Source organism: Eleutherodactylus coqui, chromosome 1 (assembly GCF_035609145.1).
Source record: "Eleutherodactylus coqui strain aEleCoq1 chromosome 1, aEleCoq1.hap1, whole genome shotgun sequence".
Taxonomy (NCBI): Eukaryota; Metazoa; Chordata; class Amphibia; order Anura; family Eleutherodactylidae; genus Eleutherodactylus; species Eleutherodactylus coqui.
The window spans coordinates 286,924,205-286,946,329 of record NC_089837.1 but is presented as its reverse complement, the minus strand read 5'-3'; the positions used below and the strand labels follow the sequence as shown (position 1 = coordinate 286,946,329).

General features: G+C 42.1%; 1 protein-coding gene across 2 annotated transcripts; it reads right to left on the bottom strand.

Moving 5' to 3' along the window:
• Window positions 1–1,273: 1,273 nt before the first annotated feature.
• Window positions 1,274–21,701, bottom strand: LOC136611776 (endothelin-2-like). 2 transcript variants are annotated; one of them, XM_066591627.1, is made up of 5 exons: window positions 21,504–21,701; window positions 20,100–20,247; window positions 19,746–19,865; window positions 6,134–6,238; window positions 1,274–1,891 (listed from the first exon to the last, which is right to left on the bottom strand). In XM_066591627.1, exons 1-5 carry the CDS (start codon window positions 21,544–21,546, stop codon window positions 1,786–1,788), a joined length of 522 nt encoding a protein of 173 aa, XP_066447724.1. In that variant the 5' UTR covers window positions 21,547–21,701; the 3' UTR covers window positions 1,274–1,785. The 2 variants fall into 2 exon arrangements, with proteins under 2 accessions (XP_066447724.1, XP_066447734.1); XM_066591637.1 differs by having other exon boundaries at window positions 21,445–21,551.
• Window positions 21,702–22,125: the final 424 nt, after the last annotated feature.

Here is a 22,125-nt window from a genome sequence, read left to right as displayed (position 1 = left end):
ACGCAATCCGCGGTTTGGCCACGCGAAATCTCATGCGGCAAACAAACCGCGTCATGCTCTATTTCTGTGTGCCGCCGGCTCCGGTGAGTGACATAAAAGAGCTGGGGCCGCAGGCCGCGGGTGAGTACGCACCGCTCTCTGCAGGTGCTCGGGTCGGGTCCCGCGGCGAGAATCCTCGCTGCCGGATCCGACCCGCCCGTCTGCAGGCGGCCTTAGGCTGCTAATACATTTTAGATAGTTGTCAGTCAAATGCTTATTCAGCCAACAGCTATCTCGTCCAATACCACCATACTCATGCATGCTCGTCCAAGAGTACATGTGCAGAATAAAGATAGAGATGAGAGCAGCTGTCAGAAGTGTCTCTTTCTAGGTCTAGCAGGCAATCGATGCATAAGTGGCAGTGCGATGGAAAAGCGCGCCTGCCTTTGCTTGAAGAGGAGAAGGCGGCTGCAAACTCCCAGCGGTTGCCTTCCTCTCCAGTGTGCCGCCTGCCCCACCCCCATGAGATTCAGTCAGTAGTTGGTGCACTGGGCACATACCAGTAGGCGTCCTACCACTGCCAGGAAAGATTAGCTGAAAACACGCAATACCAGGTTTCCGAGTGAACACTCAAATTTTAAGCTTTCGTATGCCTCACTGCATTATTTGAAACCATTTCCAGTTCTTTCCTATTGTTTCCTAGTTAATCTAATTTACCGGTGTGTTCATGTTGAATGTGGCTCGCGACTGACTCCCAGTGCTGAATGTGGCTTCCAAGGTAAGAAAGGTTATGCTATTGAGTATACTTTTAATGCCCAGCACTGAATTACTGTAACTGGATCAAGTAAGTGAACACTAACACATGTAGTGTACAGCTGGGCAGGTTAGTCAGTTAGGGTATGACCAAATTGTGCTGATTTTCCACAGGGGATTTTTGCATACTGTGAATTGATATTCTACACTGCTTGTCAATTCCCATGGAGATTATTTTCCCTAGTATGTGCTTGTTAACTGTGATCCACTTTGCTTCTACCATCATACACTGAAGATTTTCTCTAACATCGTAAATTCCTCCCCATAACAGTTTTCATTAAAAATTAGCATTGTTCATGATCTGAATTTCTTGATTGCATATATTTGAATATGTATTAAATAAACAATATATCTAGCTTCAAAATATATTATTACACTGGTGATGCTGGCCTCACACTTCATAAACTGCTTGCTTTCTCAGGGTGCACACAGAGTAATCCTACAATAGTTTTTTGGGGGGGTCTTTTATTTTAGTTTACTGAATTACATAGTGCTGTACATCACTTGATAATGTGATCTGTCCCCATTGGGGTTCACAGTCTAAGTTCGAACATATTAGTATGTTTTTTGAGTGTGGGAGAAAACCAAGATACCCGAAGGAAACCCACGCAAACACAGGGAGAACATACAAACTCCAGATTCCTTTATGCTCATTACTACCCACTAACACCTTTCTTGTCCTCTCTTCTGTCCAGCTGTCCAATTATATGGACAAAAGCTCTAGCCAATTAGAAGTCCAAAGGTTTCGGTCTTCTTTTCACCTTCAAATACGGTACAATCCTCTAGCAGACTTCTTCACAATTTAGGTATAAATTGCTTTCCTTATCACTGGAAGTCTTTGGTCTGCTCTACCCAAATGGCTGAACAGCCTGAGATGGTCTCCTGTATGAAGACTCCATGAGTGGTAGAGATGCCTCTATAGCTAGGTAAGCCAAGCAAGACTCCCCTCTTTTTATCATTTTTTTCTGCTATCTTTTAGCTTCTCTCCTTTTCTTATCTTTTTCTTTTCCATATTGTAGAGTCTGAAGGCAACTTAGGAGCAGTGATTGAGGAGTATTTTCTGATATACGCAACTTGTTTATTGTGTTCAGCAACATCTCTGTTGAATAAGAAAAAAAATATTACAATTTTTCAATAATAGTGCTGTATTTTATAGTCCCTACTGATTTAGCTAGGGCTGTCTCACACAAGTGTGTTGGAATAGCATATTCCATATGCAAAATGTGCTTTACCAATCTCTGAAAGGCAGCCATGTTGCTGCTCACGTAAATTGTACATAGCATTCTATCTTGGCGCAGATTATGTGCACATACATGGCAAGATAGTATGTGGTGGCAAGTACGAGCTTGCTGCATGTCACATGCGTGTCTCTTCTGGGCGACACTACAAGATACATTCGTGTGAGTCCAGCCTTATGTTGATGACCTTTAAAGAAAGTACAACTTAGTATTTCTTTATCTGCTAAGCTATTGCTGTATGCTGCTTGGCTCTGAACAGCACTGACGTCCTTGAAATCCACTGCAGAGGAATTCAATTTCACATTTGTTTATACCGGTTATCTATGCAATTTTTATGGAGCAATTTGTGTCCTTCCAGTACCTATAAACTGGGGAGGGACGGAAGGTAAAAGTTAAGATTTAGGTGAGGCCTCATGAGTAAACAGAAGCAGGCAGCCTCTTATGTAACTATCCTTTGCAGTGTTTTCATTGATACTGATCATGTTAGATAGACATTAAAAAATACATACTACTAAGAAGAATGTAAGCTACATAACAATGATACTGGATTTATGTACCTTAAAGCAGAAGGTTATATTTGTAAGTAGTGAAGTACTGTAAAAGGAAACTTTTAACCTCTGAATCATTAACATCACCACAAAATCTTGCTACCTGAAGAGTACTGATATGAGCCACATGACTGGAAGGCTATGGAAACTTTTGTGCGGGAAAAATCAATACAAAAACTGTATATTTTACCAAGTCCCTGCAGAAACATGTTTTGCTTAGCATTTTCATTGTCATACAGTTAAAATGCATCACACCTGCTGGGCCTCAAGTCGTCCACTAAGATTTGTGGCATTCCTAGCCCTGATCAGCACAATCTTTCTGTCAAGAACTGTGTAGCTATGGCCACTCAGTATTACACAATGCTATCTCACCTATACTACTTACTAATGGGAGATAGCTTATGCTCCAGTTACATGAGACGAGCTGTTGGGTAAACGATGCCCAACACTCATCCCAGTGATGCTTGCTTTTGTGCTATTACACATGAGCAAGTATCGCTGGCATTGCTAACAGTACTGCCAGCATGGAGGCGGAGCGGACCGGGAAGCGTTCTCCCCCCACCGCCTCCATTCACTTCATGACCAATGACATACCAGTATCATGGAGCGTCAGGGTATGTATAAAGAGAGGTTGCGTGGCAACCTCTCTTCATACAGTGCGGGCGTCAGCTGTTCATAACAGCTGACATCCGCGGGCAATAGCTGCGAGCGGCTGTGCGGCTGATTGCGGCTATTAACCATTTAAATGCCCCCCCCCCGCTGTGAAATCGGGGCAGCCGTGCAGGTGTCATGGCAGCCGGGGGCCTAATTAAAGGCCCCAGGGCTACCTTAACAGACTGCCTATCAAGCCATCCCCGTGGGGTGGCTTGATAGACTGCCTGTCAAAAAGTAGTATGACGTAATGCTATAGCATTACGTCATACTGCAGGAGCGATCAAAGTATCGCATGTTAAAGTCCCCCAGAGGGACTTCAAGGTAATGTAAAAAAAAAAATCAATAAAGTTTTTTTTTATTGAAAAAAAAAAAAGTTGTAAAAGTTTAAATCACCCCCCTTTTGCCATATCTATTATTAAAAAATCTAAATAATAAATTAAAAATATGTATTTGGTATCGCCCCGTCCGTAGAAGTCTGACCTATCAAAGTGGTGCATTATTTTTCCCGCATGGTGAACGTTGGTTTAGTTACCCTGTCTCCCATTCTGTCCTTGGGGACAGAATGACTAAAAAAATGAATTTCTGGCGTTCTTAATTTTTTTTTCAGACAACGTTCACCGTGCGGGTAAATAATGCATTACTTTGATAGATCGGACTTTCATGGACGCAGCAATACCAAACATATATTTTTGCTTTATGATTTTCATTCTTATATTTAGTCTAGCCAATGACCTGTAAAAACACAGTTCAATAATTACAACTTACTGGTGGATGATCCGCAGCGTTTCTGCCACGTGGAAACATACCCTATATGTTACATAAACCTACCCTTATAGTGTTCAGTCAGCGAGCGGTGTGTAACAGTGATTGTGAAATTGCTGCGCAATCACTTTTGTTGTTCTTTTTTTAAGCAAGGTTATTGGCAAGCCTACTGGATTAGTTGTATAGGCAGATTTCCAAAATATACAATACAACAGCAATTCCATTACATTATTCCCCATAATTGGAAAATCTTGCGTGGCAGAAAAAAATGGATCTCATATTTGAATTCAGCGCACTAATGTTACTATAAGCCGCCTATCTGCTTATCTGTTACGAAAATTGTGTTGCAGTGTTATTGTTCAAATTCCCACGGGAAACTGGACATCTAAAAATTTTACGGAATTATTTGTTTATTTAAATTATTTTGAAATTATTAACATAATACAAGTTTTAGAGGTAACAGCTCAGGTCTAAAACAAGGACTTGGTAGACATATCACAATATGGGAACAAGAGGTGTCAAAGAGTGCGTACACTTAAAATAATTGCATGAGTGTACAAAAAGATGAGTAAAGATTATAAATGATATTATTATTATTATTATTAATAATATTAATAGGCGTAAGGCCTCCTACACACAGCGGATTTTAATTGCGCTGCAAATCCAGCCCATAGCATGCTATAGCAATACGCGATTTCCTGCCCACAAGCAGAAATCAATTGCGATTTTCCGCTCACGGAGGGAGAAATCGCAACGTGCTGTGATTTTATGCGGGCTATGCACAGCCGGACATGAAGTCAATGGAAGCCGTCCGTCACGTAGCCATTCTGCAGAATGGTCACAACAACCATCGTGAGGGCGCGGCATTCTCTCTACTGCTCATGTGCACTTGGTGGCACATCAGCAGCAGAGGAGGAGAAGACGGCAGAGAGGTATGCTTGGGCCGCCGGCTGGACACCGGGTCGAACTCCACTGTGGGAATCCCGCATGTGTGGTCCCAGCTGCCCGTGTGGAGGCGGCCTAAAGTGTCCACCACAGAAATTAAAAAGACACAGAAAGAAGCAGATGTTGAAAAAAAAAATCAAAACAAAACAGACAATACTGTCTCCAATGGCATACAAGCCCTCACAAGCAACGCATCTCTAAAATAGAAAAACTTTATGTACATTATGGGAAGGGGGGTGGGTGTTTAGCCAAAATATTCCATCCAAGGTGCCCAGGATGAAAATCAGGAGGTTTTAGTAACGTTTCTATAGGAATATAGTTCCTTCCAAATGATATGTAAGATTAATGGAATTAGTAACTTCATTCAAAGAAGGTGCATCTGAAGAATTTCATTTTTTTCAACAATTGCCAGGCAAAATGCAAGATATGGGAGATAATAACTAAATAAAGAGATGGAAGTTCATCTGTAAAAGCAAAGGGCCAGTGCTGGGTCCAGGGTCACAAAAATGTAAACAAAAATTTAAAAAATCATATTCCAAAAACAACAAATGACAGGGCAGGACCACCATATATGGAAGTAGGTACCATTGAGGCCACATCCTCCCCAATATTTTTCAGGGACAGAATTGTCTATTTTGGCGAGTCTAGGAGGAGTTGGATACTAACGCAAAGATTTTTTCCAATGACTGATACCATGTGTAACTTTCAGTCCGAGACAGAGGCATCCTCCATTCCTCCAGTTGGAATTGATGTTTAAAGTTTTGTTCCCATAGTTGCATATAAAGAGATTTGCTTTGAGAAACTAGGGTAATTCTGCAAAGAATCTCTAAGCAGAGGTTATAATTGAAAATAACGATTTTATGTGCCAAAGGCATTTCCTTCCCATCCTTGTATACAATTGTTACTTTTACAATCAACTTTGATAACATTGTAGAAATGCAATGGCAAACCACCACAAAAACAGTCTGCCAAGAAAACGCCACGATGTGACACCACTCTAGGAGTCACTCATGACTCGTTGCTTGCACCAGGGGACTTCTATCTTACCTTGATAGCATTGTATGGTTACACATTTATAATTTTCAAACAGATAAGCAGATGCGGTTTCTTATGTCATAAGGCAGATAGTTTACATACGGATCTTTATTTTCATTTTATACATGGTAATAATATAATTCCTGCAAATTATCTTACCGGAGAACATGCAAAAGATGGACTTGAGACTTTTTCATGTTCAGGAAGTTGCTTACTGGACTTCTTTCCTTACTTGATTTAATTGGTTTACTATTAGCAATGGTCCTAAAGAAGAGACAAGTGATTCAGTAATGCTTGTCACGGTATACGACACAAAACAGAAACAGTAAATAAATTGTATCATCTACCATTATTACTGTATATTTGTGTCTAGGAGTTTTGAGTCAAGCTTCCCATGGATTTGCCTGTTCTATTGCAATAACAGGGTAAATGCATGTTTCTTTTATTGCTTGATTACTTTTTTTATTGCAGCAATATAAAACAACTGGCATTCTGGTCCATTTTCACTGACGCCATTCAGGCAACTAAGATGAATACTTATCAATTAAAGAGAAAAAAATGTGTCAAAGTTTCCTTTTTTTAAATAGAGTGGACTAAATGACTAAACACTTTCTGCAAATTTTCTAGGCTAATTAACTATTACAGAAAGCCTTTCACCAGATCATGTACCTTGTGACATGCCCTAATAAAAAACATATAATGACAAGCTCTTTATATTTCCCTTTTTCCTAATTTTATATAATAGGACTTCCAGTAGTGCAGACACGAAGGCTTTTGGTATTCTTCATTCCTCTATATACTCCGTACTTTTATTTTTTTGTTCCGCACATAAGCCTCCATTTAATGAAGAAATGCCATAAAAAGCTTCTACTTCAGTGTTCAGTGGGTCAGATAATGACAGTACAGTGTAAAGATGCTCATACACCTTCCACAGCTGTTTGATGAATGATCATCCGACAGCTGTTTTTACTGACTCTCCCAAATACATGAACATTCAGCTCAGCTGAACATTCACATGTTTAGGGACTTAGGTTCCCTATACATATCAGACTTCACTCACCCTAACCTGCAGAAAACAGCAGGACCAGAAGAATCTGTGCATGTAAGAGGGCAGTTCCACTTTCCCCCAACAGAGGATGTCAGCAGAAAGAAGGATCAAGGACACTAAATTTCAATGCCTGATCGTTATACCTGGCTGCAGCTTATCAAAGTGCTAACGACCACTTGTCCGTGAGTGACTGAGTTACATGCTCTGCCCCTGATCACATGACAGTGACGTCATCACAGGTCCTTCAATATTTTGACCAACTCCAACCGTCTTCACAGGTCCTTCAGTAAGTTACATGTGATGATGTCATTCACTATATTATATTATAAGTGGCACAATACACCACGAGAAACACTGGTACTATAAATAATTATACTAATAACACCAGAAACACTGGTACTATAAATATTAATAACTAGTCTCTTAAAACACATGATTGTTCGGCAAAAGACGAACGTTCAGGACTCTGGGACAGCCAGAAGAAACTGCTGAATGATCATTCATCCGACAGCTGCTGAATGTGTACGGGCAGCTTTAAGCTCCAGCCAGGCACGTTTGACAGCAGCTTATCTCTCTGGGAACACAAGAATTGGGGCGCTGAATTATTATGTCCCTGATCCTTCTTTTCCACAGCATCATTAGGAGAAAGTGGGGCGCCCCAAATAAATTAGAGAGTTGTCTAGTTCTGCCATAATTGCCATGTTCAGATGACTAAACTTTAATATGTATGGAAGCCTTAAGAGATGAAAATATTTTTTACATTACTAGTAATTAATGCCATCATAATAACTTGTGACATAAAGCCTATGGATTTCATCTTTTCTGGTTTATGGTAGTAAATGAAATTCTAAAAAAAAATTTAAATAAAGCTGAAACCCACACCCAACTTAAGATCAGAGGAGTTTGTGGTTTCCACTGTGAAGATAAAAGTACACAAAAAATAGGAAAACAAATCCTAACAAGTAGTACTTATACTTCAGTGTCTTTAATAGCATGCAGCATGACTAATTTTCATTTTACTTAGCAAGAATGAAATCTAAGGCCAGGCTTGCACAAGTGAGTTGAATTCAGTGTGCGTATATCCGCAGCGAAAGACCTGTGAATGTTCACGGTAAGTATTGCGAATGGTCGCGAATGTGTGTGGTTTTCCACACGGATGTACGTGTAGAAGAAAGATCATAAGCAGAGAATGACATCAGAAAGTCGCCCAATCCCATAGGAACCCCCTTCTATCTCGACCGCCCATGTGACATTCCCTTGTGCTATCATGGTGAGAGCTGCACTGATAGCCTTTAGAACTGGGTACTGCTCTCTAGGCTTGGTTGGTTTTATACTACTTATTTTGGAAGTAGCATAAACCACTTTTTGTGGAGGAGGAAGAGCCCAGAAGAATAAGCAGAGGTTGCAGCCAGCAATCTGGATAGGTGTGCTGCTTCCCAGACTGTCCTGCATTCACTGCCCACAAATTCCTGCTTTCTTTATTCCATTTGCATCTGGTCTCATAGCAGCTTGCGATCGAATCCTCGTACATACAGAATGTTAATTGCATATATTCACTGAGGGGGGTCATGAGTATTTTAACCTCACAGTTTCTTTTCAGGAGTTAATGCAATTTAGAGGAGAAAAAATAAAATGTCATATTTTTGCAAATATGTCATTTTAAAGACAGTTTTTTTTCTATAGTGCACATGACAATGAGGATTTGCCCCCCAAAATAGATACCACTGTTTGTCCTGTGTTCAGAAACATACCCATTGTGGCCCTAATCTTATGTCCATATGCACAACAGGGTCCAAACTGAAGGGAGCAGCCGGTGGCTTTCAGTACAGACACTTTGCTTGAAGGTGTTTTAGGCCCCATTGCCCACTTGCCGAGCCTTTGAGCGGCCAAAAGGAGAACTTCCACAAATGACCCAATTTTGAAAACAAGACCCCTTAATGAATTTATCTAGGGGTGTACTGCATATTTTGACCCTACAGTTTTTGGACGAATCTAAGCAAAGCAGAAAGAAAAAATTACGATTTTCATTTTTTTGGCAATTTTGTCATTTTAAAAATAGGATTTTTTTGTACAGCACACATATGAATAAAGATTTTCACCCCCAAATGAATACCCCTGCTTGTCCCATGTTCAGAGTCATACGCATTATGGCCCTAATCTAATGTCCATATGCACAATGAAGCCCAAACCGAATGTAGCATCAAACTTAAACTGTCTGTTAACTTTTACGTGATCGCCATTATCTGTTGGATCACAGCAATCACATGACCAGACACCACTCACTGCGGCCCTCGGTCACTGCTTCAGGCTCTCTACTACCTTTAGTAGCCATGAGCAAGGAGTTTAAAATTTCCCGGGACCTTCACAGCTTCTGCGCTTGTGTCTGCCATTCTGGCGACGGACACATATGCCATAGCTGGGGAAAGGTCTGCAGATAAGAATCCCTCAGGGAACATCGCCAGAGGCCTTAGGTAACTAATTTCACCTCTCCTCACGGATCAGATCCATGTGAAATTTTAACTTTTTTTTATTTTTACGTGATCGCTCTTATCCATTGGATAATGTCAATCACGTGACCAAGAACCACGTACCGCAGCTCCCTGTGAAAGCTCCAGGCTCTCATCTACGTTTGGTAGCCAGAAGCAGAGAGATTTTAAATTACCAAAGCAACCTATGGCTTTTGCGTGTGCGTCTGCCATTTTGCCGACAGGTGCAGAAGCCGGGATAAGGTCCACTGATAAATCCGGGGCCTCAGGTACGCAATTACATCTCGCCTTACAGATATGATCAAACAATTTCTTTTACACTTTTTTTTACTTTTTGATTTTTTATTCCATTGGATAACAGCAATCATGTGACTGGGAACCGCATACAGCAGTTCCCGGTGACAGCTCCCTGCTCTCGGTTACTCATACTAACCAGGAGCAGGGAGTTTTTAAATTTGCTGGGTTTCCAGGCCCTCTGCGCGTGCGCGTGATGTAATAACGTCTGGCGCAGACACCAATGTCAGGTCCTGGAGGACCAGAATGCAGCCGGAAATCGCGGAGCACAGGGGTGAGTATTCTCAGTTCCTATCATGGATCCGATGACTGGAAGGTCAGGGCTTTCCACGGACCCCCATGACAGCTCCACGTTGACGGCTACCTCTGGTAACTGACAGCATGGTGCTGTGATGTCCACAGTCTGCAGGGCTTTAATCCCCAGAGGAAGCGTGTTTTTATGGCCCTGGGGATTAAAACCCAGCAAAACAGGACGTAAAAACACAAGAAAGAAGTCAAGCTATGCATGCTGTTGTGCGGTGTCAGCGATCAGGCAGCAGCATGAGTGCTGAAGTGTGTCCTCTTCTGTTGGCTGCAACTTCTGAGGCTGTGGGATGCAGGCGAAAAGAGGGACATTATTTCTCAAAGGGGCACTATTACTTTAAGGGGCACATACAGGACCTTGTTCCTTTAACTGACACTATTATTTTGTGGGGGAGCAAAGGAGGTATTATTGCTTTTCTAGGACCCAAACTGTGCATTAGTAACTTGTGGAGAGCACAAAGATTTATTACTATGTGGGGCATAAAGCAGCCACTAGAAATGTATTGGGCATTCTCCAGAAGAAGCACAGCTCGTAAAACTCGAGTCAGACTAGAGCAGATGGACCCTTGAGCCTCCATAATGCTTTATATGCTGTTTGATTTCATACCTTTGTGAGGATAATAAAAGGACTTGCTTTTACACACTCTGGAACTTTAAACATTATTGCACTATATTCTTTTTATTTGAATATTTAGTAAATAAAATAAAAAGTACACATAGGTAGTTTATTTGAAGATCTGACACAGAGTCTAGCTTCTTCTCTGGAGCATGTAGGTGCAATTCACCATCCATTTTGCATCTTGCTTGGTTTTGCCAGTTGAGTTCAATGAATATCATGTGAACACTTCCCAAACCATGCCATTGGATCATGGTGCTATAATGGTGCAGGGACAAGAGCTGTGCCAACAGTTATCACCTTTGGATATCAGTTGTAATATTTAGCTAACACCCTGCTTTGACCACCAGTTTTGGAGATAATTAATATTCTGAAAATTTAACCCCTTAGACTCTGCAGTTGATAATAACCGCAGCTGCTCCTTTGTGTTTTTTATAGAGGGAGGGGGCTCTTTCTATTTGCCTATTGATGCCCCTGTAACAAGTACACCTATTTGCTAAGAAAGGCCTCCAGACCTGTCATGCATGCGAGTTTTTTGAAGAAAACCATGAAGACAAAAATCATACATTGTTATTGCCACATTTTTTAATCTAATTAACACGTTATTTAACCCAAACAGTAAATGTTAAAACCAAAAGCAAAATTGCTGTTTGTTCACCTCCCCCCCACACACACAAAATTATTAATACAAGTTAATCGATAACTTTTATGGTACCATTGAAAACTAAAACTTATCCTACAAAAGTGAAGCCGTTTTGAGGCTACATCGATAGAAAAATTAAAAAGTTATCACTCTCAAAGTGTGGTAACGGAAAAATCAAATAATTCTCCATTAAAAGTAGAAAACTGTACAAAAAAACCCTCAAAATAAAGTTATCACTATAAGCGTAATAATCCGCAGAACACAGTTAACATGTGACTTTTGCTGCATGGTCAATGCTATAAAAGTTTGAAAAAGAAACAGCTGTCATCACCCCTTTAAGGACCAGACACTTTTTAGGGATTTTACCCATGTGGTTGTTTAACTGTCCTATTTTTTTTGCTTTAGCTACCAAAATTATTTTTGCTGCCTTTTTTTCCCGTGACATATAGGTGGATTTTTAAAATATCCTTTTCACTAACTTTTTTTTCCCGTTGTTTGCTTTTATTGGGGGGTAAAAAGCTAAAAACAATAATTTCAACATTTATAGTTGTTTTATTTTTAATTAGTATATTTATGCTAAAATAAAGTATAGAAACAGGTTCCTCTATTTGTTTCAGACTTTTTGATATATAATATGTATGGTTTTGGATTACAGGGTGCTTATAGCGACAGTTTTTATTGGCGTCGGTTTTGGGTTATTTTCTTTCTTATGTATATATTGTTGTTATACTGTGTAATTTTGTTTTACTTATGTATGTAATTATGTTTTTTACTATCTATGTCCCCCATGACATCATATAAGACCTCCTGGGGGACATTCACATGTTTTTTTTAATTTGACACTTTCCCACTGTAGCTGGGGCATACATAGGAGCCCCAGTTACAGAGTAAAACAACCCCTGAAGTGACATTAGTCCCTGGCAGAGCTGGTCAGAGTCTAGTATGACCCTCTAGCTCTGCTGTAGCAGGAAAACCTGGCGGTCACGTTACCCCCTCGGCTTCCATAGTGGAAGTTACACTTTCACTTTTTTAGTATATAGCACTCATTCAGCGCTGTGTACTCGGAGAAGGAAGAGGCAGAAAGAGTTAAAAAACCCTCCTGCCTTCTCCTCCGGGTTATTAGCTGTCACTCACAGCTGATTACCTGTCCTGCCTTTGATTGATTGCAGAGACAGGAGGCTTAAAGCCCCAACGTCATTTTACTATCTGCAGGGCTTTAAGCCCAGGACCAAGCGCCGTATATTTACCACGCTTGGTCCTTAATTTGTTAAAAAAAAGACTACTAATTATTAGAAAATTATAGTATCATTGTTTCTGTTGGCACAATGTACCACTTACTATTATAATATAGTGAAAGGAATTGGTATTGTAAGCACACGGCTGCTGTTTTAGAACCTGTGATGACGTCACCGTCATGTGATCAGGGGCGGAGCTCAGAGTCCCTGTGACTGATCACTTGATGGTGACATCACCACATGTAGCTCACAGACACTCACGGACAGGTGGTTAGTAGTATTTTGAAATAAGGTAACTTTTAGGGTGCGTTCACACGAGCGTAGGCATATTTACGTTCGCACGAGCGCAGCGTATAATCGCCGGAAAGAACGTTTTTCGCCGATCACGACCAGAGCTAGAAAGCGTATTTTCGTTTGTTCCTACTTTTCAAACGGTCTTTTCGGCCATCGAATATTCGCCGGCACGCATTTCGGTCACGTATGTCCGTTTTTCCGCGGGTTGCCGTTTTTACGCGCCGTAAAATCGCCCATGTGAACGAATACATTCGAAACCATTGCCTCAGATGGTCACGTATATACGTTTGGTCGCAAAAACGCGCCGTTTATGCGCTCGTGTGAACGCACCCTTACACAGTTAGGCCTCGGTCACACAACCGTTTTTTGGTCCGATCTGCAGACGTGCTTGCGATCTGCAGATCTATAGACCAAATGCATCCCAATGGGATCAGTCACATGTCCGCTTTTTATGCGGATGTGCGATCAATTATGGGACCCAACGATTCGCAGAACGCGCCTATCTGCGTTCTGCGCATCGCTGTGCTCTATATATGCGCTCAATGGGGCTGGCGTCAGCAGCGCCGACCCCATTGAGAACATATACTTAAAGATCGTTCTTCTCTGCCATAGCTGTTACAGCTGTGGCAGATAGGAACGATGTTCGCCCATTGAATTCAATGGAGCCGGTAATACAGCCGGCTCCATTGAAAGCAATGAGCTGCCGGCAAGCGCTGGATGAATTTTCGGGGAAGGGTTTAAAATATAAGCCCTTCCCTGAAAAACATCCTGAAAATGTGTAAAAAAAAAGTATACTCACCTTTTCCCTGCAGCCGGAGTTCAGCCGCGTCCGGCTGGCAGTTCTCTTGAACTGCTCTGTGTAGTAGTCAGCAGGCGGGGATTTAAAATCCCCACCTGCTGAATGGGCTGCCTCTGATTGGTCACAGCCCTCACCAATCAGAGGCAGCTCTCACTCACCCATTCATGAATTCATGAATGGGTGAGTGAGTGCTGCCTCTGATTGGCTAAGCGCAGGGACAAATCAGAGGCAGCTCTAAGCTATTGAATAACAGCTATTGAATTCAATGGGCGAACATCGTTCTCCTCTGCCACAGCTGTTGCAGAGGATAGCGGGCAGTGCGGGGCGGTTTCACTGAAAACGCTGCTAGGTGCAGCTTTTTCAGCGAATCGTCGGCCCTGGTCACGCGATTTGCGGATGCGCATCTGTTATGCGATCCACAAAACGCGGGGAAAAAACGCCCGTGTGACCGAGGCCTTAGGGTGCATTCACACGAGCGTGTGTGTGTGCCATACATAGATGTGCACAAAACCGCGCACCCACATACGTGCACAAACACGCGTGGATGCCTATTGCCTTCAATGGGGCAGTGGCTGGTGCTTGTTTTATGGCATGAAGTAGTCATAAATTTTGGTGCAAAAAATGTGACTTTATTTTATACCGTTACCAAAACGTGGATAAGTCCTAGTGCAACAGTGTTATTGCTCATGGGCCAACAAGTCGTAGCTGGCATACTTTCAGGTGCATGGACAGCAGAGATGTAGCTAAGGAAGAACAGGTGGGACATATGCCCCAGGCGTAACAAGAAGTGCGCCATCTGCACACTATTTCCACTGCAGTATAGGTATATACTAGAAAAACAACTGATTCAATGATTTTCCTGCTCCACTCTGCCTTCTGATGCCCTGCAGCCTGGAATAATTCAATGACACAGATCGACTCTGTGCCCCCAGCTACCCTCCCACACTCACTAAACAGTTGACTTTTGCAGTCAACTCAGCCTCAGTGCTCCTGACTAGCTCAGCCAGACACATCAATCAGATGCCAAAGAAATCAGTTGATTTATTTCACATCATTGCCAGTGTAGTACCCCAGAGTAGGATACTGCAGCACTTTCTGTGATGATTACAGTGTTAAATCAGGTTTAAATGTGATATATAAAAAGTGTGAAATGTTATGATGTTAAGTATTCATATTCCTTACTGTATTATGTATTCTTGTAATCTTCTCCAGCCTCTGGTGTATACTGCTCATCTAGCAATAGTGAGGGGAGTAGTTAGCCAGGCTTAGCAAAGAACAGAGAGCCTGGGATTGGCAGTTTGGATCCTCATTACAGGTTGAGCTAGTGTGGCAGTATAAGAGAGAAGAGTGGGCGGAGCTAAGTCAGTCTTCCAAGTGCAGAGCTCCTGCCAATAAAGTGTTAATGTGTTTTACCAGCTAAATCCTGCTTTCTGGAGTACCTTCCCACCATCTACAACATCTGCACTGAAGTACCACACAGCACACCCCAGAGGCAAGGACTACTACTCCCATTTATTTTTGTTCGGAATGAGTCCCTACCTGTATATGAACTGGCGTCACAACAAAATAACATCTTCCCCTACCAGACTCACAGGTAGCGCCCCACTGGGGTATCACCATCTTACCCTGATCGACCCTGCGGGCAGCATGCATTAGGAACTGCGAAATTTACCACCGTTATCGGACCACCCAGACTGCTGGTTGCCACTGGAGAGGAGCAGCAGTGCCACCGTGACTACCATCTAAATTTTCCCGCTACTCCCCTTCCCCCGTAGGACTGGGTCGCTACACCAAGTCAGAGGTGTTCTGCTTGTCAGGCTTGGCTTGGGACGACTGCAGTAGCAGAAAAAAGTTGATTTATTTATTATGCAGGCTCAGTATCAGCATCTTCTCTTGTGAGTCTTTCTGTGCAATTATGCTGGGCTAGGGGATCCGTAGCACCTGACTTGGAACTCTAGACAAAGCCCTGAATCCCTGGGCAAGTGCCACTCAATTGTATCAGGGTCTACAGAGGACCGAAACAGTTGATAACTATGGTAGAGCATGGACTCAGGGGCTTCCTGTTCTAAATTTTTCTAGTGCCAGAAGCGCACAGAGCATAAGTTTAAAAAAAACATTATATTACACTAATCCTCTATCAGCGCAGCATCTTCTTTCCTCCATGCACTGTAGGATGCACACTGTGGTGTCTTTGAGTCTCCTGAGCTGAGCAGGCAACAGTGCATGGATGAAAAAGATGCTGAGCTGGTAGAGGATTAGTGGAGTATAATGTTCATTTTTTTTCTCTGGGGCACACAATGGAGGCATTGTCATTATATAAAGGGACATTGTGACTACTTAAGGGGGCACTGTGACTATGTAAAGGTGCACTGTGAAAATGTAAAGAGGTATGTAAGCGCGATGCAAGGAAAAAAATCATGGCATGTCCCATCTTTGGCTGTGCCCTCACATCGTCCTGTTTTTCAATGGGGTGACGGCCGCATCACACTGGTGCGAGTGTGATGCCTGACATTTATAAAAATAAACGAGGCATGGACGTCCTCCTACTATTTCCCCCCACCCCCCACCCCCAAGTGAAAAATATGTCAATATGGAAATATGTTTCCAAGATGCTGCTACTGCAGGAGGTGGTGCTGATTCTGCTCTTCTTCTGTCTCCACAATGTTTTCTCCTTCTCCATCTCCCAAAATGAACATTTTCTAAAGCACAAGAAACAGGGCCGTGCTCAGCTGTTCTGTTCACTAGGTAGAATTTGTCATTTGCAAAGTTTAGGACATTGCTTTTAAAACAAGCACTACACTTTCTGTCTCTCTTGGCATAATTTGTGGTAGCTCTACAGCTTTTCCTTGAAAGAGGAGAAGTAATAGGCCTATGCTACTGTTCTGTTCCCCTGGTAGAATTTGTTTTTTGAAAATTTAGGACATTTCTTTTCAAACAAGAACTACACCTGCTGTCTTCCTTCACGAATTTTTGACCTAGGAAATGCTGTATGAGCCTTCTTTTGTTTTCAGTGACACTCCTGTGCTACAAGTTACTCTCATACCACTGTACACTATTTTTTACCAATTATTTGGAGAGGCACAGTGTTCCTCAGATGTGTGGCTGTATTCCAATGCAAATTGTGGGTCTTTGGCGGTATTGAGTACCTTCTAGAGGATAAATTAGTGAACCCGATTTTTACTCCCATTGACTTCAATGGGAGCCAGAATCGGCTGTACCAATTTACGATGATTTTGGTGAAATTGGCCCAATCCTGACACAACGATTATTTCACTAATCGCTGATCACTAATTACTATGTATGGGCAAAAAAGGGGCATTATTACCATGTGACAGTACAAAGGGGACAGCAGTATTGAGTGTTTAACAACACATTGTGTTGGGTACCAAGAAGAGCACTATAACTGTTGGGGTACAAAAGGTGACACTTTCACTGTACGGTGCACAAAAAGTGGTGGTGGAAAAGTGAGGACAAATACATCTGTGTTGCAAACTTTGCGGAAACAAGTCGTGGCTACAGGAAGTCATTATGGTGCTCTTCGCTTGACAGATGAAACAGAAAAATGATCGACTCCAGTCAGAATGGACATAGCTGGATGTAACGATACTATAATCACTTACATGGTCTGCAGAATACCTGTGTAGAACCAGTATCTACCGCTATTAAATTACTGTATGATAGTAATATTAGTCTTTCTATAGCGGTTTTTATTCCATAGCAGTATGGTAATATTAGTCAGTCACTATGGACTAATAGTGTTCATGGTGTTTGTATAGTGTGTCTTACTCAGTAGCAGTATGTAGATAATATCTAATTATTGCATGATGGTAATATCTACTTCTGGGATGGCGTCAACAATGTTATATAAGTATATAATAATTAAGGGGGCAATATATACCTTGGGGCTTGTGCCCCTGATCTTTTAAGACTCTGCGGGGAGTCCCATTGACACCGGACACTGACAATGATGTAACAGTGTTCAGTGAAAAGCGGACTCCCCGTGGAGATGAAGAAATCCTTTGCCACAGCTGTCACAGAGGATCGCAATGTTCTCTGTATGTCAATGGGGCCGCCGCTGCTGCCGCCGGCCCCATTGCTTAAAGGTGAAGCCCCTGGATGTGACAGCATCCAGGGGTTTCATATCCAAGGAATCCCCTGCTGCAACTGTCACAGCGCAGCAGGGAATAGCGGGCAGCGCACTTTTTGAGCTGAAAAACGCGGCCATGTCTGTTTTTTCTGCATGCCGCCTGCTTTGGTAACGCAAATTTTTAAACGCATGCGTTATGTGCACAAAAATTTGCTCGTAAAAACGCCCATGTGACTGAGCCCTTGGGGTGTTTTCACTCATGGTAGAATATATTGCCACAGAACTCTGCACCAAAATCTGCATGTCTACAGATCTTGATACAAAATTGCAGCATAATCTCGCTGTTTATAAATCTGTGTGTTAGACATGCGGTTTTTGGTGCAGACCTTTTCACTGCATGTGGTGAAATATTCAGTGATGTGTGTAAGCAGCCTCACGGCTCATCCTCACGAGGGAATTTGCGTGGCTAACTTACACACACAAAAAAACGCAACTATTTCCTATGGAAATTTTCGGATGAAGGAGTTTTAGGCGCACCAAAAAAATCTCACCTAAAAAGATAGATCATCAGCGACTAAAATTCCCTGCTGCGCAAAAATATAGGTCTTGACTTATCTTTGGTGTGTAAAGACTCCTATGGGAGCTTGAAATAAAGGGAGGGGGGAGAGATTTTACCTGTGCTGCTAAACCCAGAAGCACTGTGTCCCGCGAGGATGAAGGGAAGCCCCGCCATGTGGAAACCCCTTTATCACCACTGCGGTAAAACCCCTTTATTCCCTTATATTTGGGGCACAACCAAATCTTTGCTCCAGGTACAGGAATCTCTAGCTATACCTCAGATGGTCAGGCAAAATTTATTGAGAGACATGCGCCATTGAATACATTTAGTTCATCTTATACCAGTAATTATAATAATACTGATGTGTATAACTGTCTTCCTATGGGTCTAGATTACCCCTCTCTGTTGCAGACTCTGCAGTGGCAAATGTTCAAGTGTTAGGGCGGCTGCACAAGGGAGTATGTGTTTTTACACGAGGCTTTCTTGTGCACGTACCAGCATATTTTACTGTACTTTTTGCGCCTGCATGGCGATTAAAATGGCTATTTAGCCTACTGAATTGCAGATCTGTTTTTTTCCTGTGGAACTGTACATCTCCTTGCGCAGCCTCATAAACTTCTATGGCCACCTTTGGTGTACAAATGCGCACAAGAGTAGAGATGCTGCATTTTCTTCTGCATGCGCGAGATGCTCGCACAAAAAATAATAATAATGTAAGTGGACCCATTAAATTCAATCAGTTCTATTCCCTGCGTATTGCACGTATAAAAAAGTGCAAATGCACTCGTGTGAAGCTGCCCTTAAGCATTACTTACACGGTGGTGGCTTTGTGCTGTCTTTAAAATTACAGAATTTTAGATACAAAAATCACAGGCAGCACACCCCAGCTGTCCACAGAGCCCTATTCACTGCACACAGTATTGCCATACATAGAAAGAGTATGAGAATAAGATGTGCAACAATTGGGTCTACGTGCTGTCCGTGCAAAACATGGACAGCACATCAGGCAAAAATACCAAAAAAAAGGGAACAGAAACAGTAATGGCCGCTGCTCGCACTCAGGATTTACAAAAAATTGCCAGTCTGAACTTAATAGTGCAAATCAAGTACAGAAATTGCTAAACAGCAAACATTATTGGTGCTTGTGTAATACCACCATAAATGGCTAGAGTGTACAGAACAAAAAACTAGGACTTTTCATATATTTGCTGCATGAAATCAACATATATATTCCTGTAGTGCCACAGCAGAAGGGATTTATGATCCAATTACACTCAAGAAAACTGTTAAGGGGCATTCTTATGTAGCGTTTTCATTCAATCCTACACACTAACTACTCAAACCAAAAATATAGTTGATTTGATTATATGCGCAAAATGTGAAGATAACAGGAATCACTTTACTTACCAAGCGGTATTCTGGCAGAAACTGTTGCAGGTTCCATCATTCATGTTCTCACATTGACACCTTGCAGATGCTCGCTTCCTGCGCCTTCCTGGGCTTCCTAGGCCATAAGGAAGCATTTGGCTATGAGAATAGATAAAGCGGATATGAAATTTAGAGTTTACAGTAACTTCAGTAATATAGATAAACGAATGTTGGCTTGCAAAGCAGAAGATTTAACTGGGAAATATAATAGAAGGACAAAGAAGGCATTCTAAGTAGTACAACTGCCTGAAAGGTCTGTTGTATAATACACCTAGTCCAAGTAATATTCTACAGTCATTACCACTACAGATTACAGTATTTAGCTATACACACCTTCCTGTGTTAACCCAAATAACATCCAGGTGACAAAAATATATGCACTCCTTGTCCATCCAGTTATTGCAGGAACACCTCTTTACCCGTGTGTGCCAGTTTGGTGGGACAGTTGAAGAGATCATTGGTAAAGAAACGGTGGCAGTAACTAGAAAAATAAGGAAATTGTTACTAAAACAGTAGTTTTCTGTAAACTCACAACATTGGATGGCAATTCTCAATAACATAAGGCTGGCTAGTCCTATTTATACATCATGTACATTAACTAGGTGGCCACAGGCATAACAATAATTCTGCTCTGGACACTTATAAATCAGATATAAACACTAGACCCAGCATAATTAAAAAATCCTCAGGTCATTATAACTACAACTGGCAAGTTTTCCAAACTTGCCATAGCAGTCAGCCACTTCCAACATCAGAAGGGCATGTGGTCTGTTTCCAAAAGTTTAAAGACTTTTGCCTGTCAATGGCTAATTCTAAATGGTATTTATTACAGTTGACATAATCAAGACCAGTTATTACATTGAAATCAATGTATGTACCAAGAACCTCATTTAATCATAGACCTGTATAATACGATTACATTGTAGGTAAAATTAGCAACACTAAAAACATCTCAGAATTGGAGACATGGGTAGACTATGCGCTGATCAATGGTAATTAAACAAAGCTATAAAAAACACACACGTTGTTATGAGGTTGGCAGAGTACTATATGCCACTGTTCTTCTGCTCGAGTGCATTCTGTTCCATGTGCACTTTACATAAGCAGCAGGTCATTGTTCTGAGCATTTGCTCCATGCAGTTCATGAGTATTTCCACAGACTTCATCCTGCCAGACTAGGTGTGCACTCCAGAAACCTGACACATATGTGATAACACATTGCTGAAGAATGCAAATTGCCTTTTAATAATGTAGGCAACTTACTAAAGAGAATAGACAGACAGCAGTCATGTCACCAGATACAAGCAGTGTCAAAAAATCTCCAATAGAATTTAATAATGCTTGATAAGATTTCAGTATATAACTCAACTTTCATTAGAACAGATGCCCAATATATGGGCACTTTGTCATTCCACCTGTATCCCTGGTCATGAAAGCCCCACCAGCCATACCTGAACTATATGCAGGTAGATCACACATTACATGAATGTGAAGTTAACAGTAAGTGCTCAGTAGCACAGAGGTAGGGAGCCTCATCGATGTAGCTCCACTGCCCCAGAAGCAGGGAAGACTCCCCATAACATGCTGTATCTATGGCACCTAAATATACATTGCCATATCTTCCCCTAATGGTCTACAGGTGACAGTTGCTGCGGGAAGTGCACTATTAGACACTTACACAGAGCCCATCTGTCTCTGCTCCTCGCCCCCCGGCCAGTGGAGGTGCCAGTGACTCACCTGCCACAGCCAGGCACATGGCTACACAGCCGGCTCCCGGCATCTCTGCTGTCACCCAGGTGTGAAGTGCCGTGTGCTGCCCGCATCCCGGCGCTTAAATAATCCCCAGCACGTCCCCGCCCTCCACTGTGGACCAGGTGAGAGACTAGTCGCAGCCTACTGCCGGTGCCAGCCTTCTGCCAGACCAGCGCGTAGGGGCTTAACCCTTGCACTGACCGTGTGCCACCCACATAGCTGACAATGTATCGACAATGGAGCTCATAGTTACTGCACAGGCCAATACATAAGTGCTGCAGTCATATAACAGGTTGGGGACTGCTGGCTGGTTACTGATTAATCGGTCAGCTATTCTATAAGACAACCCATGTGCTGGAATGATTCTACTGATGACATCTGTAATCACAACGAGGGGGAAAATGATTCCAGTCATTGCAAGTATCTGATCTTGGCCCTTCCAATAAAAAGCTCAGAATGCAGGTGCCATCAGGGGTGAAGTGCAGCATGCAGACCAGAAAAATAGCGCATGCTACGTTTTTGTACAACCAAAATGTGCAGGAAAAATATGTGACTGTGAATGAAACCATTGAAATCAATTAATTATATTTTCTGCGTATTGTGCATA

What these genes read in the sequence shown, in the direction of transcription:
- LOC136611776 (XM_066591627.1), bottom strand. Translation starts at nt 21,546, where the DNA reads ATGCCGGGAGCCGGCTGTGTAGCCATGTGCCTGGCTGTGGCAG. An exon ending in CATGTGCCTGGCTGTGGCAG is followed by an intron (nt 20,248 to 21,503) that starts GTGAGTCACTGG and finishes TTATTTTTCTAG; the next exon opens with TTACTGCCACCGTTTCTTTA. An exon ending in CATCTTTTGCATGTTCTCCG is followed by an intron (nt 1,892 to 6,133) that starts GTAAGATAATTT and finishes CTTATTCAACAG; the next exon opens with AGATGTTGCTGAACACAATA.